The sequence below is a fragment of the Haliaeetus leucocephalus genome, unplaced genomic scaffold (genome assembly GCF_000737465.1).
Source record: "Haliaeetus leucocephalus isolate CR32 unplaced genomic scaffold, Haliaeetus_leucocephalus-4.0 Scaffold152, whole genome shotgun sequence".
Taxonomy (NCBI): domain Eukaryota; kingdom Metazoa; phylum Chordata; class Aves; order Accipitriformes; family Accipitridae; genus Haliaeetus; species Haliaeetus leucocephalus.
In genome coordinates this window covers 976,315-1,001,607 of record NW_010972588.1, presented here as the reverse complement: position 1 = coordinate 1,001,607, position 25,293 = coordinate 976,315, and the positions used below count along the sequence as shown (strand labels likewise).

The 25,293-nt window shown below is 40.9% G+C and overlaps 1 protein-coding gene across 1 annotated transcript in view; it reads left to right on the top strand.

Moving 5' to 3' along the window:
* The window catches only part of NECAB1 (N-terminal EF-hand calcium binding protein 1), a 66,004-nt gene that overhangs the window by 11,639 nt on the left and 29,072 nt on the right, over positions 1-25,293 (top strand). Inside the window, exons 2-4 of the mRNA XM_010562002.1 lie at positions 670-778; positions 16,210-16,235; positions 18,629-18,726. Coding sequence (XP_010560304.1) covers positions 18,709-18,726 — 18 coding nt within the window. The 5' untranslated portion in view covers positions 670-778; positions 16,210-16,235; positions 18,629-18,708. The remainder of the gene's footprint in view (positions 1-669; positions 779-16,209; positions 16,236-18,628; positions 18,727-25,293) is intronic.

Here is a 25,293-nt window from a genome sequence, read left to right as displayed (position 1 = left end):
CACCAAGCATAGAGCTTTTTGAGAAAGATATGTTTTACAAAGAAAGAGAGAATCAAAATGCTGCAGACCAGTGCAGTGTATTGGTTAGTGTCCTCAGCTAGAGAGGAGAGCCAGGGTCAGATCCCTGCTGCTATTGAATTGTGCATGTGAGTCTCAGTCTCCCATGTGGGAAGCAGGGAGCAGAGGAAAGAAAGAGGAGGAAAAGGAAAGGGAAATAGCTCTAGATAGCTGAAGAAATTTTCATTGAACTAACAAGTCCCACTCAGTCTCAGGAGGTCACTGATCTTCCATGCAGAGGCAAGGACACAGGCAGGGAGCAAGTAGGGGAAGCATGGGGCAGGATGGGGAGAAGCCACAGTTAGTGGGATCAGGGCAAAGACAGGACTCTATTGACGTGTTTGTCAGTAGAGACTTACCAAAACTAAGCTATCTTTGCTTGAAGGATAAGAAGGAAGAAGAGTAACAGAGTTACCAGGCAAACTGAGAACTCTGATAAAACAGCTGATGCATTTAGCATCATGTTCTTTATCTGTCTTGATCAAATATGTGAAGTTTCTACATTTAATCTGAAGTGCTAGAAGTTTTTAATAGTTTCCTCTTCTACTGCATGAAGTAAACAAGAAAAGCCATAAATGAAACTAAGGCACTTCCATTTCTTCACTGTTTCAGATGATGGAAAACTGTCCTTTGATGAATTCAAAGCTTACTTTGCTGATGGAGTTCTGAGTGGAGAAGAACTGCATGAACTTTTTCACACCATTGATACACACAATACCGAGTAAGTACCCCCTTCTTACAAATACAGTCCTACCCTCTATACGTCAGAACAGAAAAAAGATATCAGCCTGATTTTAGAAAACAAGTCTAAGAAGAATGCTGCTTCAGGGAAGATAGGCTGTGTCATATGGCTCTAAACCATACAAGTGAAGTGTTTCTAAACCCTGTAGAAATACCTGCTTGTTCCAATAAATGTGATTTGGGTACTGAGAACACAGGTTGGAAACTGGATGCCTTCTGTGTTCCCCACCCATGACAGTAAGGAAAAGGGACTGTGGTCTCCTTCAAGCTTAAAGATGAGTTCCTCAATTCTTGATCACACTTTGCTGATTCATTACATGAGATGAATACTTGGACCAGATGTTGAGCAGGGATAAAAAATAAAAGAAGAAATCATATATAGTAAAGAGCAGAAAAAGCCATCCTGTCTGCTGCTGGCATGGTAATTGTGTTGGTGCTGTCACTTAGGCTGTTTGGATATCCCCATTACGGTTGGGCTTAACAAGGCCACAGGGAAATGAGCTGACAGGAATATCATGAAGTTCAACAAGGAGAGGTGCAAAGTCCTGCACCTGGGGAGGAACAACCCCATGCACCAATATATGCTGGGAGCCACCCATCTGGAAAGCAGCGTGGCGGAAAAGGACCTGGCATGGACACCAAGTTGAACATGAGCTAACTATATGCCCTTGCAGCAAAGAAGGCAAATGGTATTCTGGGTTGCATTAGACAAAGTATTGCCAGCAGGTCAAGGGAGGTGACCCTTCCCCTCTGCTCAGCACTGGTGTGGCCGCACCTGGAATGCTGGGTCCAGTTCTGGGCTCCTCAGTACAAGAGAGGCATGGACATGCTGGAGACAGTCCATGAAGGGTGGCAAAGGTGATTAAGTGACTGGTGCACCTCATGTATGAGGAAAGGCTGAGAGAGCTGGGACTGTTTAGCCTGGAGAAGAGAAGGATCAGGGGGACTTCATCGATGTATATAAATACCTCAAGGGAGGGTGCAAACAGGAAGGAGCCAGGCTCTTTTCAGTGGTGCCTGTTGACAGGACCAGAGGCAATGGGCACAAACCCAAACACAGGCGGTTCTCTCTGAATATCAGGAAATACTTTTTACTCTGAGGGTGAAGCACTGGCACAGGTTGCCCACAGAGGTTGTGGAGTCTCGCCCTTGGAGATATTCAAAAGCTGTCTGGACATGGTCCTGTGCAACTGGCTTTAGGTAGCCCAGCTTGAGGAGGGGGCTTGGACCAGATGACCTCTAGAGGTCCCTTCCAACCTCATCCATCCTATGATATTACAACTGAAGAAGAGAATGAATTTCCTTTTTATTTGCTTTCTGGCCATCTGCAGTTATTCACAGCAGGTGTCCCATTTACTGTTAATTAGGAGGGTGTTACTAAGCTAGTGGTTTTTAAATCGGACTATTCCTGTGGTACAGAAGGTCCTGAGGAGAGGCCATTTATTGCTTTTGCTAAGAGGTTATGAAGACATTGTGTAGTAATCATGGTGTGGGTTATGATTCTGGTTACAAGGAGAAAGTACACTGTAAGTCAGTATTGCTTTTCTCAGCTGCATACAGTGGAGCAACAAGTATTAAGATGGTATCACAGCCCTGCCTCCTATGTTTACTGTAAGAAAATGTAGGAGAAGTGTAACAGGACCTTATCTCATCCAATGTCAATCTCCACTGTGTCTCTGGGTTTTTTACCTTCCACAGGGAAACAAAACCAACAGGCTGTGATTTTGTGATTCATCTACTTTGTAAACATCCAGACACTAACTCACGGTGAGATATCAGTAGCCTTGTTCCTCAGACACATGAATTTGGCAATCACCTTAATACTTTAGGACTTGCACATTACCCCAGGTAGCTCCAGACAGGCCTTTCCCCTTGGCCAGCTCTTCCTGACAGTGACTCTCGTATGCCTTTTTCTCCTTTGGATGTCTGTGTCACAGCATCATGCCCCTCCTTGTTCCCCTCTTTCTCAACTTGTGCCAGCCCTGCTCTGCAAACACCCAATTGCCATGACAGTTGTGTATCACGAACCCCAAATGCCAACCCCAGCCCAGCCCCCTCGCTGGTGGTCTGTCAACGACCAGGCGTGATGCTGACCGTTGACATAACTACCCTTGCAGCAGAAGGCCTCGAAGTCCATCTAAATATACAGTCTATATGCAGAACCACATTTCTTTTCTGTCTTAAGAGCTTAGTTGCTTTTTTATAAACATGTATGAAGTACTGTTCATGAGCAATACTGTCTGTGTGATCCTATGGAGATATGAAATAATCTACAGTTAGGAATCCTCTTCTAGATCTGTTCTCTGCAGCCCTAAAAGCATTCCCATCGGCACATAATTCATATAAACAGAGGAATATATCCCCTAGGAGTAAATGCCTGTATAACTCTGTGGATTTGTTTTCTAGCTCTGATCTCACTTATGTTTCTGTAAATCAGGCATAACCTCCCCAGAATCATTAGATTTAAGACAGCACAAAAGAAGCATGGAATTGGACTCCTAATCCCAAGGCCATCCTAAAGCATCCAGTAAACCATCCTGTGCTGAAGATTCTTGGTGCTAGGATGCAACAAAGACAGAGAAACAGGTTTCCCAGGTGTATCATTCTCCATAACAAACAACACAGGAGAAGCAGCAATATAAACAGGTTATCTCTTATCATAAGAAAAGAGGAGAAGGCTGTCATTATTTCCCTAATTGCCCATATTTCCCTAATTTGTCAAAAGCACTTACGTGCTATAAATTCAAAGCAGAAGGTTGCAGAAATACTGCTAAATAAATAGGTACTGCATATGGAAGAAATAAGTGTAACGTTTTAATATCCTCAGGTTTCTTAAAATCAGTGGCAAAGACTGAGAAACAAATATGATCTTCAGCAAATACAATGCACGCAGTGTAACTAATCTTAGCAAAATGAATCACGTGCTTCTTAGAACATCCTGGGAATTTGCTTAGCAGATTAAGGGCCTTCACAGAAATTTTTAACCCAGAGTCAAAGACTCATTTCAGAGCCAAATACTCATTCATACAGCTTTGGACTTCCTCATGTGCACCACATAACTGCATGAGAGTTGTTTTATTTTACCATTGATTCCATTTGTCTGAATCTGTCAGGGAGCATCCTGATAAAGGCAAATGTCCTTGATGACTACGTAAGATTTCTAAGAAAAAAGATAGGTGTTCTACATCTATTTTTCCTTTCCTTTTATTTGTAAGCTTTTTTTTTTAATTTGTAAAATATTTTTATTTGTAATTTTTTTATTATTTGTAAACACTTTTCTCTTTAGCAGAGAATATCTGGATCTGAAAAATATGTAGAAAAGTGAGAATAACATTACTTTTTTCCTCCTGGGAGATAGGCATACCTGAAGAATAGGTGCAACTTTGCCGAATACTACAGTTAGTAGCTGAGAACAGGTAATGAAACTGGCACAGCAGCCATCTGAGGGAGGGATCATTCTCACTGTCCAAGAAAAGCCTGGCAAAAAGCAGGGCACAAAAGTCACAGAGAACCATGAAGGATCATATTTTCAGGTGGAAGACTAAGAAAACCTGTTAAATTACTTTTTTCCAATCAGAAGAAAGGTGGCTTTCTATTGACTGGTTAGCATTTGTTATAGAGTAGAACCTAGATATAGATAATAAGAAAACATGCGTAAAGCTTAAATTTAAAACAGCAACAAGAAGCTTTTTGAGTATGTTTTTTTCATGAAGTCTTTAACTGATAAAAGGCTTAGTCCCTGACTTTGCAGCTGAAAAGTATTCTACACTGCTTGATCTTTCTCTTTGACAGAGGCAAATAATTTCAAAGGCTTTCCCTCAGCACCTTTGAAAGCTTTTGAGAACCCTGTCACCAGGCAGGCAGCAAGATGGAGCATGCCAAATATCAGATGGATATAGCAAAGAAAGACAACTTGGACGTATAATATAAATTCCTCTTTTGTATAGTTTTCCAGCAAAAATCACATGAAGCAGATATAATAAGGAGGCAAAAACTTTACTCACTGGCATTTGCTGAAAAGGGCAGATTATGTAAAATGTCTCAAATTAACTAGCTGGCTAAGAAAAGTAGCAAAATGTTCATTGAACCTTGGGAAGTTTTGTAATGTAAGCATTAGGAGAATCATGTACATATCAAACAATCCCCAAACCACCTATTTTGTGATGTTTTCACTTGCAAATTACCCGAGGGAATGAAATGAAAATCGTGGTTTGTGCCTGTAATTCCCAAGTAGTTTATGGCTGGTTTTCAGTAGGGGAGGGTGAGAAAGTCTACTCAGCTGTGTATCTAGTTGGAGATTTGCACAGATTATTTTGTCTCTCTCATCCAGTTAAAATACAGACTCTGTCAAACTCTGGGAAAATCATTTATCTTCTCTCTGCTTCACTTCACTGTTTACAAAATGCAGACTGTAGTTCCCTATCCCAGAAATATTTTTGTAAGCAGTGAGATTATGCAGTGATTTACACTACACATAAATGCCTAGGACAGATGGCTAGGGAAGCATGTCATGATCCGCTAGATCATTTCTTGGCGTATCTCAAGACTTCATATCCAGCTTGTCACAAGAGCAGACTTTGGATTGTTTCCACCTGCATTAAATCTTTTAGCTCTGCCAGCATTCAAATCCTCACTGTCTGTGTGCATGAGTCTTTGTACTTCAAAGCTTGAGGATAAAAAAGGAGAGGTGGCCTTGGGGTGATATCCATGGGCCACAAGCTCAGGAAATCTGAATTCCCTTCTCAGCTCTGTTGCAGCAATCTTTCAAAAAAATATTCAAAGCATAAAAGACTTACACTGGCTTAACGCTTTTAAGGGAACTAAATTAACCAGGTATTAAAAACCCCTGTTACACAGATCCTAATGTCAGTCTTGTTGAAGAGAGATTTAGAAGATTATTAACTTTTTAAAAGACCAAGCCAAGCTAATGTAGCATACCTGTTACAAAGCAGATGGGCTATGGAAGACTGCTAAAATGAGCAATTACCATTTTCAATGTGACAGCAGGGCAAATAATAGGGGAGTTAACTTCCCAGTAATTAAGGTTGTGTCTGCCTAACTATGGTCTCTGTGCCTTGCTATTTGGTGCAGACAGGTGTTATCTTTTTACAAAGTAAAAGAAGAGTCAATTGGTACTGCAGTGACCATAATCACCAGGCAAAAGATGGGTAAGAGTTAGTTACCACCACATAAAGTTTCCAAGAGATAGGTTGAATAGGAATTCATTATGCCAGGATGAATTTTTATTTACAATTTGTCTAGACCCTAAAGTACAGGTTATTCATTCAGGGTAGATCATTGCTTTTACTGAAAATTTGCATTAGCTGAGGGTCTTTCTTCAGTACATCCTTTGGACATATATTTTGCAGTTTATGAATGTACTTATGTGTAGACTGACTATTTTTTTCTATTTCATAAAATCTACATTACCTTTTTATAGCATTTTAAATATTAAATAAACACCAGTAAAGACACGCCATGCAAATTGATTGCCTGATTTAATTCCATTCTTTTTTTATTTTGTTACAGTCAGAAACAAATGTATAAGTTAATATATACCAGGTATGACATAGATTAATAATGATGCTATCGCTATCTAGACAACCAAATTAGGTGAAGTAGTGTGTCCGTGCGAAAAATAAATTATTTTTTCCCATATTTTAGTACTGCTACAATGTTTTACCTTTCTTGAAGGTGTTTTAATACAAGAATTGTATTTGTAAGAACTGGCAATCAAGAAGATAAATTGTAAAGAATTAAATTTGTGGTGGGGTCTTCCATCCACTGAACCATAAGCTAATATAATAATTAATTTATGGGCCAACTACTAGATACACAGAGTTACATAGAAGTTCCCCCCATGGGCAGACTAGCTGATACCTGTTCACAAGGCCTTAAAATAAGTTGTTGTTTTTTTAAAAAGCCTCCTGTGGCCACAAACAAGACGACACTGGACCAATGGGCCACTGTGGTGACCCAGTGAATGCCAGTCTCCTGTTTGTTAATGAAGGCAGGGAGATAATACCAAGAATTAATTCATACATTAAATTAATGTTAACGTTCTTCAGTAAAACAAGCAACTTCTGATTATTCAGAGATAGTGTGCTTCAAAAGCTACAAAAAGAGACAGTAGAATGCTTTGATTAGGCCATACAACTAGCATTCCTGATGTGTAATTAGCACAAGGTGACTGCTTTAGGGGGGTACCAGTTAACTGTTTTTCCTTAAATGCAGTTTCCAGTATTGTCATTACTTCAGATTGAAGCTGAAAGCCAATTAGGCATTTGACTTCCACTGCAAGTCACTTCTATTTGTGCTTTCCAGGATCTCATGAAACCTTTGGGCAATCCCTATGCAATCATATACCATGAAATAGTATAACGAAGCTGTTACGGAAGGTCCCCACTCATACGCCCTTGCTCTGTCAGTGTAAGAAAAGGCTTTGCATTGATGCAGCAGTTATTAGGTCTGGGCTATTACAGCTAGGTCTCTAGGTTCTGGTTTCCTAGCATGCGCTTAGCACTTGCATCTACTGCAAAGCAATGTCTTCTATTTACAGACCCTTAAAAAAAAGAAAGTATAAGCAAGAAATCGAGGGCAGTGATTATTAAAGACTTAAGCTTCAACCTAGAGTTGTACAATGATCCTTCTCCCCTTATTCATAATGGTTTCAGTGTTTTGCATATAGCCCAGAAATAAGCACACTAAGCATTTGGGCAACATCTTAAGCTCTGTTGAAGGTATCAGGAGGCCAAGGTAGATCCCACAGTGTGTTGAGTAGGAGCCAAGCCACCACAGTACGAGTTAGACCAATGTGGGGGCATGGCTATGAGCAGGGAAGGAGCAAGAGGAAGAGCTTATCTTTGCCTCCTGAATTGACATATATTTGACATGACATCTATGTTATACATTTGTAATGTCACAGTTGGGAGCTTGTCAGTGCTTGTCCTGAGATGTCAAAAAACCTCAATGCACTCTACTTGAAAGCTGAATTAACCTCCTCAGAGTTTTGTGAGGGTGAAGGAAACCCAGTGGGGTTCCTTACCCCTCTCTGCCCCCACAATCTCAGCTCCAAGCTACACAGTGCTCAGTGAGGCTCTGCAGGGCTGATGGGAGCAATGGGAAGGGTGTTGGAGGCAAATGCAGGTGCTGCAAAGGCACCAAAAGTCTTTCCCATGGCTGACAAGGAGGGTCACAACACACAGCTCATGGAGAACATGGTCTGCAGGTCATAGCTGAAGTAATTTTGAAGACGAAGACCCACATGCTCTGCTGTCTCAGAGCATCCTGGTTATGAACTCCTCTGTGAAGTGAATGTGAAACACTCATTTTGGTTGCATAGCAATTTGTGCTATCATGGCACGAATGTAAATCAATACACACAGCTCAAGGCAAAGGCTATCACGGTCTGATGCTCAAAGCCACCTGAAGATAGAAGCGAGCTGGTGATGTTAACTACAAGAAGCGAGAAGCGGTTTATGTTTTCAAAAATTACGGACTTTTACAAAGACAGTACCTGAGAAGTTTAGGGCTGAGGAGTGGTGTTGCAACCTTAAGTTTCTTAACATATTCTCCTAAGAACTATTTTTAGGAGCAGATTGGAGAACAAGAGTATTTTATGGATTAAATAGGAAGAAGAATCATGGAATGTGACTAGCTTTGCTGACTTTCCACCTGAAAAATATTGAAGAATTTTTTGGTGTTATTTCCATTGCTATTTCATTTCTTGGCCCTTTTGAATCAGTAAATCATAATGTACGTACCAAATCCAAATCTGAAGATCTTCTTCCTCCCATATTTGCATCTAATCAGGAACAAAAGTCATATTTTTATTGTAAACTTGATATTTTAATTACTTTAATAATGTGTGCATTGTTCCTACTACCTAGTTTGTATCTTAACCTTTCTATGAGCTCTCATCTGGTTTCCATATCTAATGTGTGTGTACCTTCAGTGCAGCTATCTGGGGGTTGTAATATTGCTGAAGAAGCTATTTAAACTCCCAATTATCCCAACACAGAAAACCCTAACTTGTGGGGTTGCCATGCTCTAAACAATTAATAGATTGCATTACCTGGACTTCGCATTTTAGTGAATGCTACAAGACAGTATTACAGCACAGTTCAGCTTCAGAGGAGCTAGCTCTGCAGGAATATAGCTGTTTTGTTTACATGTGTTATTACCTGAATAACTGTAGTGAAAGTAGAGAAAAGTATCAGCAGCACAGGTCTTTATATACATGGAGAAAAGCATGCAGGAAAAGTTTGAAATTTGTGGCTTATGGGGTGAACGCTTTCACAGCTCATTTCCTTGGTAAATCTGCCCCTGCTTAATTTTAATGTCAACTGTGTACGAGCCTATATTTCAGCAGAGCAAGAATTCTTGACATGGTTAATGGTTTTGTGAATAGATTTTAGCAGTCATTGCAAATGTAAACCTCCCTTTTACTCTTATCCTTCTCCCTTCCCTCCCCTGAGTCATAACTTTCAGGGAAATTGTTTTTGCATAATGGCATCCTCAGGGAAAAGGTGTCAGAGATAAAGAGAAGATCTGGCAAAGTTACAATCTAAGAGATATGCAGAGGATCTCAAGGAGATTCAGTCTGCAGCACTGCCAGAGAGATAGTGCGGTAAATGCTTCACTGATTACTGACTCATATGAGCCAGTGGGGAATCAGACTTGTTTTTCTCACTTTTCTCATTGGCAATATGAAGTCCTCAGCCAGGGCCTTAGTTACAAGGTAGGAGGGATGCTAGAACTATAGAGGCAGACCTGGGGCACAGGCAGCCTCCCAAAGGTAGGGAGGTCCCATTAAGCCTTTGTGTGTGGCACAAGTTAAAGATAAACTATGCACAAGCCAGAGATGGGTTTGGTGAGGACCCGAGAGCCTCAGCCACCTGTAGTGCTGAGCTTGTGCTGGGCATTTGGGAGAGTCTGTCATGCTGCATGTACTGCACATGTAGGGCTGGGACTTGGCACTATGAAGACACATCTACACATCTAGACTTGCATGCGTATGTGTCAGCAGGGTGTTTAAGGCTCCCTCATAGTCAGTGAAGTCACTGGCACCTAAGTAATTCTGCTCATATAGGCTTCAGCACTGTTGCCCAGGCATAAGGCATTTAAGATGCTCCCACCTGACACATCAGCCCAAGATGGACAGGATAACACAGGAGATGTGGTTGGGACATGGGTGGTGGGAGAAATGCTGGAGCATCTGAAACAACACTAGATACCTGTGTTATACCCAATTACTCAGACTTCTGTTAGCTGGTGTACTGAAAAAACCGCAAATTCATTGAATACACTGGGGCTCCTTTGCCTGGCAGGGGAGGTTGGACACCCAGCACACATATGGCTGTCTACACTTAGGACTCAGCCCCAAAGTGAATCCACCTCCCTCCCTCCTGCCCAGGTCTTCATTAGCAGAGCCCTAGTTCCTCCTTTGGGTCAAAAGAGAAATGCTGAGATCATCTGCCCATCCAAAAGGATGCGAATTTGATGTCTGAGAGCAAGAAGTTGGTTAGCATTATCCTTGCAATTGTGGGAACCATCTGACTGCATCAGCCTGCAGCCCAGTACTGCGCACTGAAACCAAAATGAAATGCATGTTACATGGGACCACAGTGCTTCCTTCAAGACTCTGGTTGTAAAGATAACAATGACAAATCCTCAGTAGTTTAATAGTACTCTAAGGATAGTAATTATCTGTGCCTTGGATGGTTTTCTTTTGTTTCAGTTGGAAGGCGTATTTTAGTCTCATGCTATTGCTGATTTATCACGGTTCAATACAAGCACACAGAAAAAAATAATGAACTTCTAAGTACAACGAGGAAAAAAAAAGATTTACTAAAACCAGCATGAGATACAGACAGGCTCTTTAATTAGGTGAACTGCAGGTGAATGAAAAGTGCCTTTTTCTAAAAATGAATTATTGAATGCAAAAAATTTACAGGAGGAAATTAATCCATTGGGTTTTGACCTTTTTTTAAAACTACAACTTTTCAATTAAGTAAGAATTCCATAGAATCATGGAAAGGTTTTGGTTGGAAGGGACCTTAAAGATCATCTAGTTCCACCCCCCCTGCCATGGGGCAGGGACACCTTCCACTAGACCAGGTTGCTCAAAGCCCCATCCAACCTGGCCTTGAACACTTCCAGGGATGGGCCAGCCACAACCTCTCTGGGCAACCTGTTCCAGTGCCTCACCACCCTCACAGCAAAGAACTGCTTCCTCATATCTAAACCTACCCTCTTTCAGTTTAAAGCCATTACCCCTTGTCCTATCAGACTTTTCAAGACAATAGCTACAGAAATCAGTTTGGAAATGAAGTACAGAGAAAAAAGCAAGATGCTTATCAGAATGAGCTGATTATAGTTTAGTATTTCATGACTGAACAAAACAAGTTCCCTGAGAATGTCTTACACAGTCCTGATGCTAACAGATCCTCTGGTCAGACAGACAAGCTGCAAAGAGAGTTGCTTGGAAATTTTCCATGTGAATGATTATTTACAATGGGAAATTCAGCTTTCTGCAGAAAAAAAAAAAAAAAAAAAAGAGATTTGCTCACACTGGGAAAATCAAATGGTAATGAGTAGTTTCAATTGCATTGACCTAAATGGAGCTGACCTAGAATATTTCATTTCAGTTCAGTTCTTCAGAAGATAACATTGGTTTCCTAGCAGTGAGCTCATTGCTTAATGATAGGTGTAGTTTGAGGGCCTGGTCCCTTCAAGAATCTGAGTTTCCCAGAGAACCACTGCAGCTTTGGTATCTCTATCAACATGTGCATTTCCAAGGAGTTTAATTAGCCAAGATAAACATTTTATTTTGTGTAACAATAAATAATTTAATCTCAGTTTAAAAAAAAAAATCATTTTGGGACAAAACCAGAAGTTGAAACATTTTCATCTTCTATGGGGTGAAAACTCAGAAATTTTCTCCTTGTGGCAAGAGACCCACCATGATGTTGCCTCTCATCTCCTCGTTGAGGTTGGTATCATTCAGATTCTGTTAAAAAATCATAGCTCTGCAGCCCTTGTGCAGTTCTCTACAGATTTTAGCATGCACTTTTAATAGTATTATTAAGACCCTTTTAGCAACACAGAGACTGTTATAGCTGGGTTGACTGAGGTGGCTAGCCAGCTGTGTTGTCATTGCATCCCTGTGAATCATTGCCTAATGCAAAGGACTAGGGTGGGTTTTTTCAGATGAGTTGTCAGTCAGCCAAAAACCTTTTATTCTCTCCTGCAGTCCTGCCACACGCAGAGCAGTAAGTGATGATTCTGAAGTTATCACTTGGCCTGGAGCTAAGCACAAGCAAACTAGGCAATTATTTAGCACAGCTAAACGTGGGACATTAAAACAGCTGTGACCCCACTGCCCATGTCAGAGCCCAGAAAGCCAAGCTGGCTGCTGCCTTTGAAAGGCCAGAGGGTGCACAGTCCAGCTAGCCCTGGGGTTGAAGAGCAGCAGTGTCCTTGGGGCAGTGGGAAGCTTGGTTCCCCAGGGGCCAGCCCCAGGAGCTCTGTCCCACTTTTGCCCCTTCCTCCTCTCCCTTTTCTGTGGCAAGAGGTCAATGTGGTGTCCCAACACCACATCCTACTGATGGCAAAAGGCAGTTTTGCCTCCACTGATAGGAAACCTTGAACGAACCTGAACAAAAAGGTCTTTGCTGTTGCAAAGGAGCTGTGAAGCAGAATATTCTTAAAATGGAAGCGCACACATAAGGCTCCTGTGCACAACACCCTCTGTAGTGTTAAAGCACTTATGTCATTTTGCTGACCTGAAGTGGGATGGTATGCAGGCTTTCTTGTTGCAAAGAGCTTACAGCGTTTTGGCTAAGATTGTTCATGGATGACTATTCAGTTGCCCTTGCACAGTCTAAGTAACACTTAATTCCTTTCAGTCACAAATTATATGCTTCTACTTAACAATAGGAGATACCAGCCTCAAACTTTCCTCCCTAAAACCAAATTTAGCAAAGAGACATGAAAATGGGAAACAAAACAAGAGTTGCTTCAAGCCTCTGAAATAAATCCATCTCATATCTGAGAATCAAGAGAGATCTGAAGAAGGAAGTGTTATACTTCTCCAGCTATGATAGTCATGGCAATGAATTTCATGAATTAAGTTAGTACACAAAGTCTTTCCTATAGCATTGGATTCTTCAATATAATAACTGCTTTAGATGCTAGAGTCTATGCTTTGTATATAATTAATTCCTGTACTGAAGAGATGTCATTGCCTCTTCTTGTGGTCCAGGGAAAACATGCAGATCTTCTGCTGGTACCTCTGACTAGAGGTACCTTTTGTGCCAGAGAATGGTATGTGTCAGGTCAATGGATGGGGCTGTGGATCAGTGGATTCACACCAGTGGATGGGTGGAATAGCTTTAACCTTCCCTCCTCCCTGGCTGGCCCCAGCCCACAGCTGACTGTGGTGGGCAGAACAAGAGTGTGATCGCAGTGTGATCGCAGCTGCTTTGCACGCCTACACTTTGGGCCACTGCCAGGGGTATCACAAATAGGCACTTTTGCCACAGTTTATTGAAGTGAATTTGCTTATGTTTCTGTCACTGAGCGACAGATGCGATCAACTTGGCAGTGATCAGGACTGCTTGGTGGAATATTTGTAATAGTCTTTTAAAAATAGCTCATGTTATTGGGTAGAAAACATTTTAGACACAGAGTCAGACATGTAAAAGGACTGCATATGGTAGTCAGAAAGCAAACTGAGAGCAGAAGTTTAAAAAACAGTCCTGCTGACATGATGTGAATGCATTTGGCTGCACCCTATGCTTCAGGTACTTATCACGAGCAGGGTGCTGGCTCCTGGACGTGAGTCATCCAGCAAATATTGCAAATAACATGTTCAGAATTGCCAGATTTTAGGTGTAAGCAGAAGCATCTTTGGCATACATACCCACTGAAATCATGAAGAGGTGCCCACTATAAACCTGAGTATTGAGTTGCAGAAAGAGCCCTCTGGTGTGTACCTCACTCGTATAGTATTAAATATATGCCAAACTTCTTTAATTGTTTCTGTAGCTTACTGCAGGGAGCTCAAAACTGTTGGTATACAGAAAAGTAATTTCTAGGTTTGTTCACAACTGTGTTTGAAGCAGCATGTTATTATTTCTGAGAAACTGAAATATTCAGTGACGCAAAATTATAGTTTCCCTGCCTAGAACAGCATCCCCTTAAAACAGGATGCCAAGAGCAATATAGCCTCAGAGGGTATTTATAATAGAGAAGGAAATACTATGAGTATGCTAGACTGAAATCCATGCTCTTTGTGTCATTTCTATGTTCTGTCACAGCCTTCCTGAAAGCTGCTGCACAAATCACTTCGGACAATAATTTTCTTATTATTCAGGTGCCCAATTCTAACTGAAAATTAATTCAGCACCTAAATACTTTTCCATTTTTACTCGTAGTCCATTTGCAGCTGTGTCACTCCTGTCAATAGGACTAACAGCGATATTCTGATGACAGCAACGCTGAGAGCCCCCGAGCCACTCCCTTATTATATCGCTACCACACTGCTGAGGATACTGCAGAAGAGCAAGGACCAGAATGGATTTTAATATGAAATTTGAAAAGAGAGCATGAATTTGACGGGCTAACAGTGTGAAACACCGATTTAAACACAGTTATCAAGCTGTACATTAAGAAATGCCGAAGTGTCTTCTACAAAGACAAGGCATTAAGGCAGATGATGTGAAGGGGCAGAAAATGCAGGGACGGCGAACAAGGAGTAAGCATCATAACAGCAAACTCCTGTCATTTAACATCATCACATTCTGTCACTGCTTTTTGACTCAGGCAATTTTCCAGCTTTCAGGGTTTCAGTTTGCATTCAAGGAGTGAACATCTGGACTGTTCCAAAAATGACTGCTGAACTGCAGAAGTGGTTGGTCAGACACATTTGATCATTGATGCCATAGTGATCTGTGGTGAACAGCCTTAAGGAGTCAACAGACACTTTTTCCCATCACATAGTTTGTTGACATAAGAGTTAAGTTTCTCAGCTTCAACACCAATTCTTACAGACTATGAATTTCATTACACCTGCCACCAAGGTCATTGGAAAAATCAGGTGCAAGACTCATTTGCAACCATTCAACCTGGCCCATTCAAGTGGGGATAAGGTCACCTTCAGTTAATAAAAGTTGTGGGAATATCTCATTTACATCATCAATTAAAAGCATTCAGAAGTTTTTATAGCCCTGAGTATGCAAGTTTGTGACAACCCAGGATCCTGCAATTTCTGTCTGTTTCTCTCCATCATGACATAAAAGCCAAATGTATGAAAGTTAGCATTGGTGAAAGTGACTTTAAGATAATACTGTGTCATCATTTTATTAAAAGGTCAATTTAAAAAAATCCTATTAAATTAAAAAGATAAGTGAAAAAATCCTAAGTGCAATCAGCCATTCAATATTCACCCCTCAGCAAGATTCAAAAAGGACATTCATGCTTTTAAGTTTCTTTAATAATCAGTTTCTTCTCCTCCTTGGAAGAAAGTCAATATGCTAACTTTCAGAATTGAGCTGTAGGTCAAATGTTTTTTTCTTTTGACTATTAAAGCCTCAGAGAGAAAATATTGCTTAAGAGAAAATATCACTTCAGAGTGGATCAGGATGAAATCTGTTTGAAGTGAAGAGTTTTGAATTGTATAGAATACTTGCATACAGTTATGTATTTGTGTAATGTTGGCATGGGAATATGGCAATACAGCTATACTCTTCACATCGCTAATTTTGCTGAAGTTAGTACTGGTGAAATGGTTTTTTATGGCCAGAAGATCTTAGAAATTATGTGTGCTGATGGGCTATGTCTGGTTTTATCCTCCTACTGTACTGTCTCTCCCACAGAGCACTATTGCACAATGAGGATTGCAAACAGGAGAAAGGTACTGGGTTTTCCCTCATTTAGCATGGGGGGACAAGCTCTCTGAGCCATGCTGTCCAGCATGACAGCCACAAAAGAGGAGTACAGGCAGAAAGTTGGGGAAAAATCCAACTTCTGGTGTTTAGATGGATTTCTGCCAGCACTGGGACCAAACGCGTAAAGCCTGAGGAGCAGGGACTCTGCACCATGATGCACAAAGGCTGGGTGAGGAACTTCAAAGAGGGTTGTCAGTGAGTGGGAACGTGATCAGAAAGGGAGGCTGCACCTGCAGCCAGCTTCAGAAGGGCTGCAGCACAGCTACAGCCTTCAGCTTAGAACAGGCGTTCCTAAGGCAGCAGAGCAAGGCCAGCAAGGGCCAGGCACTCACACCTCCTGCTACAGCCCAGGCAGGGAGACTTCATATCCCAGTCAGGCTAATCTTTGAGTTCTGCTATTTACCAATGCAACAAAAAATATTACTGCGCTCACTAACCTTCTATTCTCTTATCTTTCCAGCAATCTTGACACAGAAGAGCTCTGCGGTAAGTTTCTTTTTGGGCAAGAACATAATCTATGCCTGCAGCAGCCCTGTGCAAGTGAACATACTATGTGATATGATTTTTTTATGTTTAATCTTTGTAGCTCAAACAGAAAATAATTTTGATTGAAAGAACTCCTGAGAAAATGCAGATGGCTCAATCTTTTCAGACTCTGTCATCCATTACATGCAGAAATGACTTCAAAAATATTTTTTCCTAATCAATACTTCACATTCTCTGAGCTTCAAGATCTGTTCTGATGTAAAGATAGATAACGTTTATCTTATTTCCCTTTCACGTGAGATATTTTTTCTAGTTAGTTGATCACTTTGAAGTATGAGTGCTTTGGCAATTTTGAAACAGATTATCACATTAGTACCCCACTAGAGGAAAATTCATTACTTTCCTCCAACTTGAGACAGTGAGAACAGCAGTTTGACAAGTTCTATCATCCTTCATCACAAAAAATTCCCACAAGGCTTAGAATTTGGCCCAGTTACCCATTTCTGTACCCCATCCTGGGCTGTGAGTCATTTCCCAAAACCCTGTTTGCTCTCCAGCTGATCTTACAGCACCTGATGTAGGAGTGCTGCTTACAGCAAAAAACAGTTCACAAAAAATTTCTGCAAGTCCTCCCACAAAATGTCAAAAAAACAGTTATACTTGTCAAAACCAGCCTATTTCTGAGGGAGAGACAGTAGTCTGATAAATTTTCTAATGGTCAACAATGTTGAAAACCTATAAAAGCTGAAAATACTGTCATGTTGCATGACAGCTCATTTACTCACCCACAAGGTGACTCTACCCATGGCCAAGAACCCACTGAGAAGCACCTCAGCCTGTGGCTTATAAATATATGACATGAGACTCAGCTGAATTGAATTGGGCTGTGATGACTTCTGCTGGTTGAGCATCTGGCCAAAATTATATAAAAATGGCCAAGGAAGACAGGTGGTTTTGTTCTTCAAGAGATTTACTGCTGTTGGTGTTGTATTGGAGGCTTACAGGTTTGCTCAGTGCTTGACCCCACTAGCCACCTCAGGCTAGCAAGAGGGCTGAGGGGTTCTCAGCCCAGCACTGCTTCTGTTTACTGTCTGTTTTGATTGAATATGGGCTGCTTCAGCTGCCTTTTAAATTTTTCATAGATTGCCTTTACAGTGTTTCTCTTCTGTGAATCTGGTACTGAGTTTACTCAACACATGTTTAAGCTAGGGATTATACACCTCTTTCTGAGTTATCTCAGTTCTCCTCAAAAATGAAGCTTCATTTCCAGGATACTAATTGGCAATACATTTTCATTCTAAATCATTTCATTCAACCTCTCAGCAATACCAGGTTATGTCACAGTGTTCCTGAAACTTTATGCTTTCCTGACTCCCTGAGAAGCTCATGCTGACCTCTTAAAAGCCTCAAAGTATCGCTATTTATTATTTCAGAAAGCTTCTATCTAATCTTGTTCTTTCTGTCTGCCATTTAGACTTTGTTTTTCATGCTCTTCCAGGTGATCAGATGTCTAAATGCCTTGTCTAAAACAGTCTCTAGCTTTAATGTAATTTTCTTTCTTTTTCACACTTATTCCTTCCTGGGCCTCCCTTTATTGTATTTTGCTGCATTGACTAAATGGGAACTTGGGTCATGATTTCCCAGGTTTGCCGCCTCCTCTTGCTGTAATCCCTCTGAGTTATGCTCCCTGATTTTATATGAGCTCTTTCTGTTAAAATGTCCTTTGCTTTGAGCAGCTAAGCAAGGGTATCCTGCAACCTATGTTATTTCCATAATTTTTGTTAAAAGTATTTTGCATGCATCATATTTGTTGAAAATATAATCACAGTACCTGGGACTAGAAGCTTATCTGGCCAACTCATGGTCTCTTCATTTCTTGGAGAGAAACAACTGGTCTCAGCTGACCCTGACTCACAACAGCCCCCATTTGATCTTATCTCCTCTAAGGGTTTTACCAGAATTATTCATTTTTGTATCAATATAATAAGATTTAGTGCACACACATGAAAACTTCATTTCCTGCTAGTAATTGTAAAGCAGACTATTAGGCTGAAAATCCAGTTTAGAAAGAAAATGTAGATATTTTGAAAATAGGTCTGTTTCAGCTCTCAAACTGATATTTTAAATTTTTGTCAATTTGGCAATGCATTTATTGAAAGAAAATGTTTTGAAACACTGATTTTGGTATTTTTGGTGCTCCAGGAATGATTTTTGAGGGGGAAATAATATAAAACTTAAAAATAAAATCATCCTTTTCACTGTAACTCTTGTTCATTTTATATATTTAGATAGTTAATAATACCATAACTGAATTCAGACTTGATAAAATTGATATTTAATGAAATATTGATTTTTCAGGTCATTAATGGGTGACGTGGGTTTTCTTCTTTTAGAATATTTTTCGCAGCACTTAGGAGAGTATGAAAATGTTCTATCTGTCTTGGAAGACTTAAACATAACCATACTGAAGGCAATGGACAAAACAAAGAAAGTAAGTAAAAATGTGACAATTTCTTTACATTATATATTTTATTTGAACATGTATCCAGTATTTTTCTTATCTAAAGTTACTAATTCATACTTAAGTTCTTCCACATACACATGTTTGTAGCAGAAGTCCACCAGGAAAAGGCACATCAAAATGGTTGAGTATCAAAGATGTAAAGCTCTGTCTGCAAAGTATTACAGTTTGGATATAACCAAAATTGTCTTTGCGAATAATCTGAAGAATGTTCTTCACATTGTCATACTAAGAGAGGGTTCCATGTCCTATTGTTGTGGTTTAACCCCAGCCAGCAACTAAGCACCATGGAGCCACTCGCTCACTCCCTCCCACCCCACCCAGTGGGATGGGGGAGAAAAATCGGGAAAAGAAGTAAAACTCGTGGGTTGAGATAAGAACGGTTTAATAGAACAGAAAAGAAGAAACTACTAATGATAATGATAACAGTAATAAAATGACAACAGCAATAATAAAAGGATTGGAATGTACAAATGATGTGCAGGGCAATTGCTCACTGCCCGCTGACTGACACCCAGTTGGTCCCTGAGCGGCGATCCCCCTCCCCGCCCCCAGTTTCTATACTATAATGTGACGTCCCATGGTATGGAATACCCCGTTGGCCAGTTTGGGTCAGCTGCCCTGGCTCTGTCCTGTGCCAACTTCTTGTGCCCCTCCAGCCTTCTCGCTGGCTGGGCATGAGAAGCTGAGAAATCCTTGACTTTAGTCTAAACACTACTGAGCAACAACTGAAAACATCAGTGTTATCAACATTCTTCGTATACTGAGCTCAAAACATAGCACTGTACCAGCTATGAGGAAGACAACTCTATCCCAGCTGAAACTAGGACACCCATGCCAAATGTGAGTAAGTATTATCAGCATATCAGTATTTGGAAATAGTCTGAATTTGAGAAAAAAAAAAATCCAAATTTTTGAAGTAGAAAACATGTTGGTAAAAGATGCTAATGACTTAAACTACATTAATGACTACAATTAAATTAGGTAGGCAAGAGTTATCTGGAGACATACTGGGGAGTTGTATTTATGTTATTGTTAAATGTAGATTCCAGGATAGTTTAAAGAGATTAAAAAGGGCTGGAATATCTCTCCCCATGTTCCCTGAAGCTGAACCCCAGTACTGTCATGATTATAAAACCATCCTGTAGGCAGCAGCTGTGCATCCAAACTACTTAGACCCAAAATATAACTGGCCAGTGTAAATCACTTGAAAGTATTTCTGATAGTAACAACAGAAGACACGGAAATTTGGGTTGAGTGAAACCTCCCGACCAAGAACAAGATTTCATTTCCATTTCAGGCGTTTTAAGCAAAAACAGCGCTCAGAGTCTGCAAAGAGGAGGTGTTAGGGCTGTTGCCCACCCGCGCAGCGAGGGGATGCTCACCCGGGAGGGAGGAGACCTTTCCCAGGAGGAGAAGTTGGGTTTCTCCATCCGTCTGCCCGACGGGGGATGTAGCTGTGCTGCAGGACATGCGAGGCGGCTGAGCCTCTTGGCACTCAGTTCAGTACGGTCGTGCCTGCTCGTTTGTTCAGACCTGCTCGTTCATACCACTTCCTAGCTAGATGTCAAGACTTTGGGTAATATGCTCCTTTTCCCTGGCTGAACAGTTAAATATTCTGTGCAAGGTGGAACAGCTTCAAAAGGTGAGAGAAAGCATAAACCAGGGAAGGACGTGAACCTAGACCCTCCAAACCCTGTCCCAGACCCACACCATGAGATTATTCACTGGAAGGTGAGCCATCAAGAACAGAAATTTCAGCCCAATGTACTCAGTGAGATCCCATGGGGGGAAAAAACCTTTTTTTCAGTCAATCAATGGAGAGATCAATGGGGAGAAAGCTGTGCTGCTTTAGCGAAGCTGTTATCTTTGGCATTTGGGTGTTTGCAAGAGTGCAGTACTCATACATTTTACATGAACTGCCAAAAATAGAAACCTGAAAGTGTAGCTTATTTATTTAGTGCTTGAGCCAGTAAGCTGAATGCCTCTCCATTCATGTTGTGCATCTTCCACTCCTAATGAAGTGAATGTGCGCTGACTCACTGCCTCATTGAGCTGGACACTAAAAAGCAACAAATCAGTTCATTCTAGCTATGCACAATTTGAAAAAAAAATAAAAAAAATTAGCCCTGTGTTTAAACTACTGCTAAAGGGCAGGGTGTCATCTGATAACTACTGGAAGTAAATAGAACACAGCATTTAATAATTACCTCAGAAGTTAATTACAAGGAGGAGTCCCAGTAGACTAATCAGAGTTGTGAGAAGTAACCATTGGCCTGACTAGAAAAATGGATAAGAAAACCCAGACTATTAATAAGTGTTTCATTTTTCTGCTTGAAGGACCCATCTAAAGAATAACCAAATGACAATTTCTTTGAATTTTGTTTTCCTGACTGAAGATTCAAGCTTAATGGTTTTTCTCTCTTTCAGGAATATTCCAACTGACTATTCATTAGTGGTGGCTGAACTAGAGCAAGGCTAACACTGGGAAGAACACTTCTAATTCCAATTAGTAGAAACAGTGTGTGAACACAGTCGAGCAAAAAATGTATCCTCAAATATTCTAAAGTAGAGCTTTCTGCCAAGGATATGCCCAGCAACTACAGCTTTGTACAGAAATTAAATTCTCAATTCAAAATTGGGATTATTCACAACAGGAACTCAGTTCTCAGGAAACAGGTTATGTGACTTGACTACCTGATAAATCATTGGAGTGCAAATATTAAAATTTCCATCTTAAATAGCCCAAGTTTTTATTGAAGTTTATGGTCTAAAATCTGGAATATATCCATCTAAAACCAGAGCTGGGGGTGCAGCAAAAGCTAGTTAGCATACTGAGATAGCATGGATAAATGATGTTCACCATCAGTGACACACTAGATGTGATGTAGCTCCTAGGTCAAGTTGACTCCCCAGCTCAGAAAAGCAGGTGCTCAGAAATGTGTGGTTGGTTATAAATGGCCATTGGCATGTATCAGAGCAAGTCTTGGGTTTCCTCTCCTGGTACAAAATAAAACTTTGTCACTGCTCTGCCATTGCAGCCACCTGGTCCCTTGAATAGTCACTGAGTAATGGGAGCATTTATTACTATCTTCTAAGCCATCACCTAGTTGGAAAATTCATATATAGAAAAAAAGCCCAGAATTGAAGACCTGTGCTGTCAGAGCTACAAAGACATGGTGTACCTATAGTGGCTGAGTCAGTTTCCAGTGATCAGTACCAAATTTCCAAGGACCAAATTATCCTATTAAAAACCAAAAGTAAAAACTGCCAAGACTGGTCCTGAACTCTACTCTGCAGAGCATGGGACTGGTTATGGACCCAGTCCTCAGGGTTGCCATGAGCTTTCCACTCCCTCTGACTTTTCGTGGATTGGAGAAAGTTCAGCACCTCTTACTACCAGTCTCTGCTAAACTTTCCCAGAGTGCATGCCACTCTGTCATGAGGTGGGCAACTCATTCAGTCTTAAATATTTTTGGGGAAAAAGGAGCAACTTGGTACTTCATTTATTTTATTTATCCAGTTTAGAGTCAGATAAACAATCACCACTCCGTCCTTCCTATAGAAAATCCCTGCTTTCCTTCCAGTTCAGGTTGCTCATACTCAGTAGATACTTTGCATGAGAGGCAGCTGCAAAATCAGAGCCCCAGAAAAATTGTTCAGCTTCAGTTTCCAAGGAAACCCCGGAGAAGGAAGATGTGTCAGTCTTCAGTGAAAAGCTGAACATGGATCAGCATGTCTGAAAAATCTAAAACCCTAATCTATAACCCCTCCTTATTCCAGATATAGACAGAACTAGAAATTACACACACACCACACACACCCCCAAATGTATTGTTTAATAGACTTTACTTTTTGGCATATGTTAATCTAAGTTTGATAACACCAAAGTGTGTGGCATTATTTGAATCATATCCTTAAATCCAGTACCCAAGTGTGTACCAGGTAGCTTTTGCACATGTTGTCTTGTTTTTTTAATTCACAATCAGTTTTGAAAATCACATGCATTAATGAATAAATACCTTGGGGTTTGTTTGCAAATATTCCCAACCTGTTCAGCCTTTAGACAGAAAGATCTCCCACCGGGACCAACTGGAGTTTGGCCTGGCTACAGACTCCTGGATTTAAATTAAGATCAACCAAATTGTCCCCATCACTCCAAATTATTTCCATGTGTAGATATTTTTAACCCAACAGATTAGCAGATAACTGACTCCTGCAAGGTAATTGCAGCATAATTTCTGTGTACTTTATTTCCCTCTGTGGTTTGAAAGAGTTGTCAGCACAGCTTTCTTGAACTGAGCTTTTCTCCAGTCTTCCAGTCCTGTGCTATTTGAAAGTGAAAATACCAAGTCATCTATGGGAGAAAACATTCCAATGTGTTAGTAGGTTCAAGAAATTTTGAAACCAGACTTCTTTTCACTGTTCTGGGGCCAGATCCCTCCAGCCTAACCAAACTAAGCAGCACCTGGGAAGACAGGAAGCCCTCGGGGCTGTAGGAGTGGTTCATGCTCCATTGCTGGAAGGTGCTGAGCTAAAAATGCAGATAACTAGATATAGCAAAGGACATCTTTCAGCAGGGAAAAGGCTGAGTTGCATTTGCAAGAAACACAGTTTTAATACAAAAACCATCTTACCAGAGGATGCTAGGGGAGCTACGGTCCTTCTGTTTTGGTACTTGTCTCTTGTGTTTTATCCTTACACAAGGAAGGGAAACACATATCTGAGGATTTTTAAAGAGATTTGTGGCATTTGGTCTTTGATCATTTCTCTCATTAGGATGGAGAGTCTGCGTGAGTTGCTTATAGAGGAGTGGTGAGGACAGATTAATCATCAGTGTCAGTTATTTTTCCTGTACCTGCCAGGTTGGTATTTTCCTGATCAAAGTACAAGCTGGGATAGTTCTGTTTATCTCATTTCTTCTTCATCTTATATACAGGAAGCATTAAAAATTAAATACTCAGCAAAACTTTACAAATGCATTGGAAGGCTTGCTGCTTTAAGCCTTTTTTTCTGACATTTTTATAACAAAACACAGAAGTATGTTTAATTAAAATATTTAATCTTAACTTTTTTATTACCCAAATAAACATACCATTTTCATCAAGCTACATTTTTTATTACATTCTGTAGCTTGCAGTCACATATAAATACAATGAAGAGAAATTTTGCAGCCCACAGCACAGAAAATAAAATCTATCACTAAGTAATGATGTAGGTAGATAAAAATAGACCGGGTTTTTTAAGGTGCTTGACATGTTGGTTCTATTGACTTGTGAGTACTGAAAATCAGAAACTTACAGACGAAAGAACATGTCTTCCTTAAGTTATTAAGTCATAAAATTGTTGCTATTTGTCAGCTATTCAGTAAGAACAAGTTTTGCTCTATCATTTTTATTTCTGGTATTGCTACAGTTTATTGCAAATGCAACCTGCTGGTGGTGGTGAACTATTCTGTACTCAGTAAACTAGCAAAAGCTCATTTAATCACCAAAAATGTAGTTTTCATATGAAATTAAGTTGACAATATAGAAGTATTCAGGGGCTTAAACAGGCGTCTAGTGGTATTTTAGAAAACCTGGGGTATTCAAGGGTGTCCAAGATGTCTACACAGGCCTGACAAATAGCACACAGGACCTCTAGGAGACCCAGGGGCAGGATGAGACCCCTGGGCAGGATGAGGTCCCCTTCTGGGGCAGCAGCTGGAAACCAGGTGGGTCTCTGTAGGGCACCAGACTCCAGTTTAGGTACTTGAATAGCTCTGAGGTCTCCAAAGGATTTTTCCTAGAGGAACTGTCTCACAGAGGAAGAGCTGGTGATGGCTTACCCTGAGCCGACAGTGCCTTTTATCAAAGTCATAACACCCGTTTGAAGTTCACTTTTTTTCACCAGCTGAAGAGCAGTCCCCTCTCCTCCCACCTTCCCTTTTGCCAACAGCACAGGGTCATTTTCCAGCCCCGACATATCCCTGTGTGTCCCCACCGGCACCCGCACAGTGAAGGCTGGCAGCTGAGACTTGCAGGGAAGCAGGGACCAATTCAGATGATTTTAACCCCCCTGCTCCTGAGGGCAGTTTATACTGCAGTGTTGGTGAAAGTCTAACCACAGCTGGCTGGCGGCCAAGTGACTGTGCGGGGGGATTTCGGGATGGGACATGCTTCCTGCTCCGTGATTTCGGTGACTGTTGGCTTGAGCCTCACCTAACCCATTAGTCTATCATGGAGCTGACAGTGGTCTGAACAGAGTACCAGCTCTTAACTTGCTGGAGTAACTACTAAAATTCAGACTTTCTGCACTGGCACAACAGCGAAGTGGTGGGAATTGGAAATCACTGGGAACAACAGAGCCCGGCAGAGATGCTTCCTCGGGAGAGTGGCACTAAGTGCCCATGCAGTTGTTTCTTCTTCCTTGCGAATGCAGTCTGTGTAGCACTCATGGGGGCCACCCTGTGAGCTGTCTCAAAAGTAAATTAAGACCACCATACCTGTTGTAAAAGTGATCCAACCTCCAGCAAAAAGAAGCTTCATATCTAAGCTC